The sequence below is a fragment of the Ananas comosus genome, linkage group 3 (assembly GCF_001540865.1).
Source record: "Ananas comosus cultivar F153 linkage group 3, ASM154086v1, whole genome shotgun sequence".
NCBI lineage: Eukaryota > Viridiplantae > Streptophyta > Magnoliopsida > Poales > Bromeliaceae > Ananas > Ananas comosus.
The window spans coordinates 15,155,206-15,164,484 of NC_033623.1; the positions used below are offsets into that span (position 1 = coordinate 15,155,206).

Genomic DNA, 9,279 nt, shown 5'->3' on the forward strand with positions numbered 1-9,279 from the left:
TCAAGAACTTTTTTGAAGTAACTTTATCCTCACTGTAATTATATATTTATATATATTTTCCCTTCTTTTATTTATAACTAGATTAATTTTTCAAGGGCTATACTAATTTCTTTCAAGAAGAAAAGAATAACTCAATGAAACTAACTTTTTTCCTTTTTTTTTTTTGATTTAGAACTGATATGCTCAACTTGTTACTTGTTAGTAGCATTATTAAATATTTCATATGAATGCAAGAAATACAAGGAGAATATTACAAAGTGGTAGTGGTCACAACTCACAAGTAAACCTTATATTATACTCTTTCAACATACAACTAATAAATTCCCCTTTACATCATGCACCTTTCTTTCTTATCTTTTTTTTTTTTGTAATTATGTATGCATGGCCTACCACTTAAGTCTTAACTCACACTGCATAATCTCAGGGCCATTTCCAGCTTTGCCAACTAAAATTAAACAACCACATTCATTTGTGATCTTTATCTCTTATGTTCAATAATCTCAACCATACAAAATTTTTTGGGGCTCTAAATTGATTTTTTTTTTTGTGACAGTTGCTTTAATTTCAGATTGAGAGTTGAAAAGTGTTAAATTTATATGCTTTTATCACTTTTAAATAGGTTAATTTCTTATTAATATAGATCAAATATTTTGATAATTAATGTTAATGTTAATTTCTTATACCAACTAATATGCTATGAAAACAAATTAAAATACATATTTAAATTGTAAAATAAAAAAAATCATCTTTGAAAACTCTGTGGATAAAAACTTACACATTTGTTTAAAATTTTAAAAAGAAAATTTAGTAAAAAATTTCTATTTTTATTGAAGCACTATATAAGAATTTATTTGTTTATTTATTTATTTATCATTTTATCAAGTTCAAGTTGATCAAAAATGATTCGATGTTTTCGCTGTTTCCTGTTTGGCCACAAACAACTAAACATTAACAATTGGAGTAACTCCGAACACAGTACGGATCTCTCCCTAATCCACTCACAATTCGCCACGTGTAAATCAACGTCTCTCTTTAACTCCCCCGTATCCCTTTCCCTCCCTCGCTCTCTCCTCTTCCTCTCTCTCTCTCTCTCTCTCCATCTTCTTTCCCATAAAGGAAGCTTTTTTTTTTTTCTGCCATTTCTCCACGAAACGAATACCCCACATTTCCTGATCACAATTTTAATGGGTGATGATCCTCTTCGATCGAGCTAGGGTTTCGGGGAATTGAGATGGAGCGGCATCGCAGGATCGAGATCGTCCTCGGCGCGATCTCTCCGTTCCTTCTCCTGACCCTCGTCTACTTGCTGTTCTACTGCTGTTTCCGGAGCGGATTCGCGCGGCGGAGATCGAGGAGGAGGGGCTCGGCGGAGTGCGGCGGCGGCGGCGGCGGCGGAGGGCTAGGGTTTTCGGCTGCGGCGGCGGAGGGGGAGGCGGAGGAGCTCGTCGTGTTCGGGGGCGGCGAGGATCTCACGGTGGGCGCGATCCTGGAGGCGCCCGGGGAGGTGGTGGGGAAGTCGAGCTACGGGACGCTGTACCGGGCCGGTTTGCAGGGCATGGCGACGGGTTCGGTGGTGCTGCTCCGGTTCGTCAGGCCGGCCTGCGTGGGCCGGACCGGCGAGATCATGCCGACGGTGAGGATGCTCGGATCGGTGCGGCACCCGAATCTGGTGCCGTTGAGGGCGCTCTACGCGGGGCCCAGAGGGGAGAAGCTCTTCGTGCACCCCTTCTACGCCGCTGGGGATCTCGCCCGCTTCTTCAGAGGTGAGCCCCGCCCCCAAATTTTTTTTTTTTCTCCCCTTTGTTTTCGCCCTTTTTAGTTCCTTGTTGGCTTAAAGTTGAGATTTTTGTCTTGTTTGTTTAGAATTTTGTGGGTTTTAGTGTTTGGCGTTTTGTAGATGAATAGATTGGTAAAAACCTCCTTTTTTTTACGTTTAGTTGGGCTTGTGGATGGAATTCTTTGGATCAGCATTGTTGATTTGTTTCCTCATTGTTTGTAAAATCTTTTTAACCTGCTAAAATCCCACCTATTTTAAAGAGCAATATTTGGATTAGGAGGGTAAATTGCTTTATTCCTTTATTAGATTGAGCTAATTTTGGTGTTCTTATTGTGCCCTTGTTTAGAATCCCTTCTTCTATTAACAACATTTATCTCACCTCGTACCGATCGTGCCCAATGTAGTTGGCTAAATGCTTAATAGTTAGTATATGATGTTCCAAGTTCGAAATATAGTTGCTTTACATTTTTAGCCGTGTTCATTTTTTTAGAAAAATAAAAATGAGGAGTTTTCTCTGTTTTCAAAAATAGAACATTTATCTCACTCATTCTTCATCTGAATTGGAACTCGATTCGTTATTCGCTCCATTTTGAATCATAAACTAGTCTCCTTTCTTTAATTTTAAGTAAAAGCCCATCTCATATTTCCTTTACCTTCTAGGAAGAACACATGTTGCTTAGACTCTTCCTTGCATCACTCACTGCGAAGCATTTGTTGGTACCATTTACTTTCATGATACTTAACTTCTTGTTTGTCTCTTTCCTTATTGTCTTCTTCATGTATTCTATCTATTTCTGTAAATCTTTCAATGGATTTCTATTGTGAATATCACTTGTAGAACTTAAGTGCTTACTATCTATTATGTACAGATGGAGTTGCTGAATCACAGAGATGGGAAATTATCCGCAAACTATCATTAGGTATAGCGAGGGGCCTTGATCACCTGCACACGGGATTGCCTAAGCCGATCATTCATGGCAACCTAAAGACGAACAACATCCTCCTTGACTCCGATCTCCAGCCGCGATTATCGGACTTCGGCCTCCACCTCATCCTGAACCCCACTTCTGGGCAGGAGATGCTCGAAGCGTCGGCCGCGCAGTGCTACAAAGCCCCCGAACTGATCAAGATGAAGGACGCTACTAAAGAGAGCGATATCTACAGCTTGGGTGTGGTCTTACTGGAAATGCTCACTCAAAAGGATCCTGTGAGCAGCGACTTCTTAAATTCCCGGGATCTTTGCGTTCCAACAACATTCAAAGACCTGGTCCTCGAAAGAAAGATCTCCGATGCGTTTAGCTCCGAGTTAATCACTCGAAGTAGGAGTTCGGGTAACGGAGAGGGTCTGCTCGTTTTCTTTCAATTGTGTATGGCGTGTTGCTCTCCTTCGCCCGCGTTAAGACCCGACATTAAGTCGGTGCTTAGAAAACTCGAAGAGATCGGAAGGAGGTGAAAGGGCTTAAAGAAGAAGAAGATAATGCTGCTAAGAGCCATGAAGATGGTGGTACAATATTCAAATACGCCGCTTTATTTTGTGGCTTAGCTAACTAACATCCCTCGTGAGCTTTGATCGTCGGTTCTCTTCATCAAGTATATGGTGGAGCCATGTGTTTGTTAGGGTAAGCTATATATTGTTTATTTTCATCAGGGGATGGGGATTCAACTGGGTTATTAACAAGTACAACTTAGCTGAGCTACTGACTTGTTTATATTTCCTACACAAGAACATGGGTTCTATGGTAATGTATCAATCAAACAGTGTAGAGATAGATCATTTTAGAATGTGAAAGCAACAAAAGCCCATGACACCAGACTTAGTGATTAACTCCTTTCTGCTTCTCCTTCCAGTAGAAGTTAAAAGCACCTGTCTCCACTACCTACTTTTTTCTGCTGATGCATTGAAGATTGCCCATGTGACTATTGGTCTCTTTTTGCAAGTTCCCACTTTTTTTTTTTTTTTTTTTTTAAAAAAAACAGAGAGGAAAAAAGAGGGCAGGTTCTGAGCCTTCAGTGCAATCAAGTGATCTGGGTAAGGTTGGATTATGCGGTTCATTTAAGTGGATTGCATTAATTCACATATTTTACAACTTAAAGAGTATATTCTTTGTTACACAAATATCATGTACAACATAATATAGCATAACCACAAAATGGGTGCTGTTGCTGAAATGTTTTCTTTTATAAACCATTGATGGGTCAGTAAAAAGGTTTTGATTTGCTAGTACATAGACAGTCGTAGCATTTCTTTGGTATGTTATAGTGGTAAAAAGATGCGATCGAATGAAAATAGTATTAATAAAATTTTTAATATTATCTGATAACTTGTGATTAGCTTGGAAAACTAATCATTGTGGTAGCATAGAGAAGTTTTTTTATTTTTTGTTTTCCCTTCCCCATGACACACCTGTGCATGGAAGGTAGAGGCAAAAGCTGTTGCATCTGAGGAAGGGAAGATAAAATAGAAGAAGAGAGAGCTCCTTTGACAAAACAGAAGAGAAGATAAAACAGAAGAAGAGGTAGCTCCTTTGACAAAACAGAAGGGGTCCTTTCATTGTTTGGTGATGAACTATTCCAATGGAATCTATTTACTGGTTACTAATTATTACATGTGCAAATCTCAAAAGGATTGAAATAGTGTCAAAGATTCCCTGATTACTTTCACAGTTTCAGATTTGTCTTTACCACATACCAGCATCAAAAGATCTGCCCTCATTGATGTCTACAATCGTGCACTGTTCCCCACTAATTTGTCTGTTTTTCAAAGTAGGTCCAAAAACCTACTCCCTTGCATTGCACACTGACATGACATGGGGAAACTACACAAGACACGCCCCAAAAGCGATAGTAAATGTTATCTTTATCTTTTGATTTGTTCTGGAGTTTTTAGTTGTACCTCCATATGCATGCTGGTGCTTCACTTTTTTATGGTTGCATTAGATGTCCCAAAAAGAGTAACAACTGTATGGACCAATGTGATAGTGGAAAAGAATTTTTACAGCCCAGTGAATAAAATTTCTTTTATAAAGATCTAATAAATAGCTGATAGATCATTAGATCAATTAGTACGTAGAAAATTTTCCGAAGGAAATTGAGAAAGTTGCTTATTGTTTTTTCTAGTACAAGTTTGGCTCCATTAAGCACTAGCCGTACTATAATATGTAGCATGTTTACCGCAGCGAACCAACAACCTTTTGTTTTCATTACAATTTTAATGAATAGGTAGATTGATAGATAAAATGGGAGATGAGTAACAAAATCCAATGTTGAGAGGACAAGATTTGGTACATTCACCAATGCAAAATTCCACAAGACCATGAGGGCACCCGTAAGAATATATTCTAATTAAGGAACACAAGGCAAGGGAAAGGATCAGTACATGATATCATTAGATTATGCTCACAAACATAAATTAATTTGTGGCGACTCGTCAATTTCTAAAGAACTTTAGATACGGACACGGCAGGAACATAGTTTGTAGATATTACAATTTTTTCTAAGAATAATATATATATATATATAGAGTCCGGCTATCGTGCTTGTAAAAGTATCAAGTATTTGGTGCTTGTAAATTTTTTACCGTTAGATCTACGCCTTTGATTATTTTCACCCGTTAGATTATACTATTCAACCAACCACCCACTCAACCCTAGGGGGCCTATATCATCTTAACCGCACATCTCTTAATCCAATGGCTAAAAACTTACAAGCACCAATAACTTGGTACTTTTAAAAGTATAGGAGCTCAATTCTATATATATATATATATATATATATATATATATATATATATCTAAAGATATTCTTATTACTTTGCGAATAATTAACATCTCACCTATAAGAAGCAATTGATTTTTTCTTTTTTAATTGATAGATATACAAGGCTAGACAATAATTATTATAGTAATTTAAAATGCAAAACATATTGTTGGTATACCAACAATTACTTAAAACCTATACCACTATGTCCATAATAATGGAAGCCCATGAACGTAGAATTGGTAATGGGTCAAAACCATCCCAACATTACTGGGATAGATCGGACCCAAAAATACTGTGCCGGGCCTGCATTAGGCCCTAACCCATGGTCTACGCACCCGATGACGTGGTAGACCGGGTCCATCTTTCTTCATCAATCTCCGGAAACACCGAGGCGTAAAAGATAACGAATCCCCGGGAAAAAACTCGAAGCTTTAAAGAAGACGAAGTGGAGGAGCAACACGATAAACATGGGGGCGATCTCTTCTCCATCTTTGTTACCCTCTTCTTCTCCGAGTATTTATCCATCACACTCCAATTTTTTTTGGGGGGGGGGTTTTGGTTTTCCTTTTTATGCGCTGATTTTTTTCTTTAATTGTTCTCTCTTTCCTATAACTGGGTTTCCATTTCTTAGCCGAATCCTCTTCTAGGGTTCATAATTTGGAAGAATTTATTGTGTGTTTGGATTTCATGTTTCCGACATTGCAGGATTATTTGTACCCTCTAAGCTGGTATTTGGAGCTCCTAAAACCCAGAAAAAGCAAGGGTTTCTATGGTGAGTGGGGTTTATGTGGCCGGATTGAGTATAAAAATCGCTTCTTGTTGATTATATTGGTTGTAATTTTATGCAAAGTAGCTTCTTGGGTGGTGAAGAATCGAATGCAAGTGTGAGGAGGAATTGTGAGGAGGTTAGAGGCCGGAGAGCCATTCTTGTGCTCTCGGTGATCTCTTCGGGGTTGTCGGTGGCATCAAGTTCTTCTGGGAAGGAGAAAAGCAGAAGCCCTTACAACGAAAGGCGGCTTCTCGAGCAGAACAGGAAGATACAAGAAGCGAACCACGCGCCCGGCGATTTCCCCAATTTCATTAGAGAAGGTATGAATCTTGAATTTGCCGGTGCTCGTACATGGCTGGATATTGGAAAACCTGCTTGATCATCAAAAGAAACCCGAGTGTCAATTCTACTGGTTGATGTAAAGGATGTCCTTTGTTGTTCTTAGTATTTCAATCTAATGATCTTGGACCAGGGAACTTGGATACTAGTTAAAACAATTGACTATTTTGAGTGGGGCAGTTTGCAGTAGTAGCTTTTTGGTTGGTTTCAAGTTCTTCTGAATTATACATCAGGATAAACTAAATAATCACAATTTACAATCATCATGCCTTCTATAGTTATTAAGAAAAGTTGTTCGGATAATTTGCAGTTTTATAACCATTTTTACAATACCACTAGTTATCTTGCACACCACTTTTATTGATACTGTGATCTTTATTCATGAGGATATATGCAGAGCTCTGCATATAATGAATGATATTATTATTTTTTTCTTTTTTAATCGTGCATTTGTTCGTTTATATCAAGCTGTGCAAGATATCTAGTTTCTTGTACTAACTGATCAAGTTAAAAGGTGTTTCCAGAGGATTTAAAAGGAACACCTTTTTGGTGATATAAAGTGACCTTTTGCTTATGGATTATAATCCAGGTTTTCAAGTCGAAGTAGTGACATCTGATAACTATGTCAAACGTGATTCTGGACTTATTTACTGGGACATAGAAGTTGGTCAAGGTGATTGCCCCAAGGATGGTCAACAGGTTTTTCCTTTCATTTATTAATAGTTTTTCAGTTTTGTACTTTGCTTGAGATAGATTTGTTTGGCATAATGTGACTCTTCCTGTTTTCCATGGTTGATCAGAATAACATTTCTGATTATTCTTGTGCTGCGGCATATTGTGGAAGCGATTTTTTCATTCACTTTTAGATGTCAACACCAGTTCCAATCCTTCTTATACCAATTATCCTTGTACTGCAACATATTGCGGAAGCATTTTTAGTTGCATCTTACATCTTTTATTCACTTTTACATGTCAAAATTGTGGTAGATAGTTAATCTTGTGAGAAGTCAAATATAGATACTAGAAGATATCGAAACGAAGAATAGTTGTGAGGAGTAAATGTTTTGTCTTATTACGATGATGCTTCTTTTTCTTCCTTTCTTTAGTACACACTCCCTGTTAATGTGGCGTTCTAAATCTGCAACTTTAAGATCTGAGCTGCATTAAGTTTGGAAATATGTATCTTATTTACATATTCTATTTTTCATCTCTTTCTGGTTGTATAGATACATATTGGAGGACGCTCTTGACTATTGTTTGGTTTCAACTGCAGGTGATATTTCATTATGTTGGCTACAATGAATCAGGCCGTCGCATTGATAGCACTTATTTGCAGGGCTCACCTGCCAAAATTCGACTTGGCAACAAAGCACTGGTCCCAGGCAAGTACTCGGGCCCAATTATCAAGCCATTATAGTTTTGCTTGCTTATAAGAATCAACCTTTATGAACTGTAATGCACGACGAGCAAATGCAGGGTTTGAGGAAGGAATACGAGACATGAGGCCAGGGGGGAAGCGAAGAATCATCATTCCTCCCGAACTCGGGCCGCCGGTGAGTCCTAATTCTTTGGTTCCTTCGAAAAAAATATAGCTCTCACACTTACCCTATGCTTCTACTCGTGCTTTTTTCTCAGCTGGATAAGTAAAATGTCCTCTTATATCAGCCAACTTCTGGTTAAGCTTTTATTATTAACTCTCAAGCAGAGTCCTTGTCCACACAAAGTACTTTTTCCGACCGTAGTACTTTGGACTTAAAAACTTTTCCTCTCACATGATTTACAAATTGTAAGCTGTAGTTAATTATGTAAATGCCGAGAACATATCTTGGATGGAGTTACCTCGGTTGAATCTTCTCACCTGTTTATCATACATCAAACAGCAGCTCACTCTATTCAATGCATAGGCACATACTGACTTAGCCTGACTAGTAATTCATCAAACTTCACGGTTATGAATGCATAGGCACATAATCACTTAGCCTGACTAGTAATTCATCTGAGTTCGCGCTTATGGTAAAGTTGACGGGTGTGGCATGTGTGTATAGACCGCAAAATTTAGACGATAACCTATTCAATTGCAGGTGGGGCCGTCAACATTCTTCAGCGCAAAACAGTTTGAGGTTTTCGACGTTGAACTACTCAAGGTGCAAGACTGTCAGCGAAGAACTATCGCCTTCTATTCTGACGTTGTCTGCAACTGAGCAAAGAGAACCCTTGGTTTTCTTTTCTTTTTTTTTTTTTTACCCCCCTTCTTTCTTTTATAGGAAACGGCCTTGTATCTCCTCATAGTTTTAGCTTCTGTTTCCTACAAATTGGAATGACACTCACATCTGACGACATTGAATGAGCATCAGTGTTACGATGCATTTTGTTTTTGTATTATTACATCCTCAGAAGCCAGGTAAAGCATTATTCCTTTTTTTCTTCGCTTCTTTGCTGCTGGTAAAATAGAAAATTGATTAAATTGTTAATTTTTACTAGTAAACAAGATACCACTGTGAATTAGCAATGCTAATTCACAGAAACAAAACAAGCCCTAAAGTCCTCAATCAATGAGAACCGGGTGTTGGGAGACAAAAGGTTCAAACAGCAAGGAGCGAAAATGAGCAAATTTACCCAAACAGAATAAATTTTC

At 38.2% G+C, this 9,279-nt stretch overlaps 2 protein-coding genes across 3 annotated transcripts; both read left to right on the top strand.

Annotated features, from left to right (window-relative positions):
- On the top strand, nucleotides 1,055-3,691 carry LOC109707045 (putative kinase-like protein TMKL1). Its single transcript, XM_020228105.1, has 2 exons — nucleotides 1,055-1,763; nucleotides 2,647-3,691. The coding sequence occupies exons 1-2, from the start codon at nucleotides 1,232-1,234 to the stop codon at nucleotides 3,228-3,230; spliced, it is 1,116 nt and encodes a 371-aa protein (XP_020083694.1). The 5' UTR covers nucleotides 1,055-1,231; the 3' UTR covers nucleotides 3,231-3,691.
- On the top strand, nucleotides 5,929-9,074 carry LOC109707046 (peptidyl-prolyl cis-trans isomerase FKBP20-2, chloroplastic). Of its 2 annotated transcripts, none has more exons than XM_020228106.1 (7): nucleotides 5,929-6,049; nucleotides 6,242-6,308; nucleotides 6,387-6,625; nucleotides 7,234-7,343; nucleotides 7,918-8,026; nucleotides 8,121-8,197; nucleotides 8,726-9,074. In XM_020228106.1, the coding sequence occupies exons 1-7, from the start codon at nucleotides 6,004-6,006 to the stop codon at nucleotides 8,843-8,845; spliced, it is 768 nt and encodes a 255-aa protein (XP_020083695.1). In that variant the 5' UTR covers nucleotides 5,929-6,003; the 3' UTR covers nucleotides 8,846-9,074. The 2 variants fall into 2 exon arrangements, with proteins under 2 accessions (XP_020083695.1, XP_020083696.1); XM_020228107.1 differs by having other exon boundaries at nucleotides 6,390-6,625; nucleotides 8,726-9,070.

Bases quoted from the DNA above. Each gene is read 5' to 3' on its own strand.
- LOC109707046 (XM_020228106.1), top strand. From the start codon at position 6,004: ATGGGGGCGATCTCTTCTCCATCTTTGTTACCCTCTTCTTCTCCGA. The intron at 6,309-6,386 runs GTGAGTGGGGTT...TTTTATGCAAAG, and splicing joins AAAAAGCAAGGGTTTCTATG to TAGCTTCTTGGGTGGTGAAG. The intron at 6,626-7,233 runs GTATGAATCTTG...ATTATAATCCAG, and splicing joins CCCCAATTTCATTAGAGAAG to GTTTTCAAGTCGAAGTAGTG.
- LOC109707045 (XM_020228105.1), top strand. From the start codon at position 1,232: ATGGAGCGGCATCGCAGGATCGAGATCGTCCTCGGCGCGATCTCTCCG. The intron at 1,764-2,646 runs GTGAGCCCCGCC...TATTATGTACAG, and splicing joins TCTCGCCCGCTTCTTCAGAG to ATGGAGTTGCTGAATCACAG.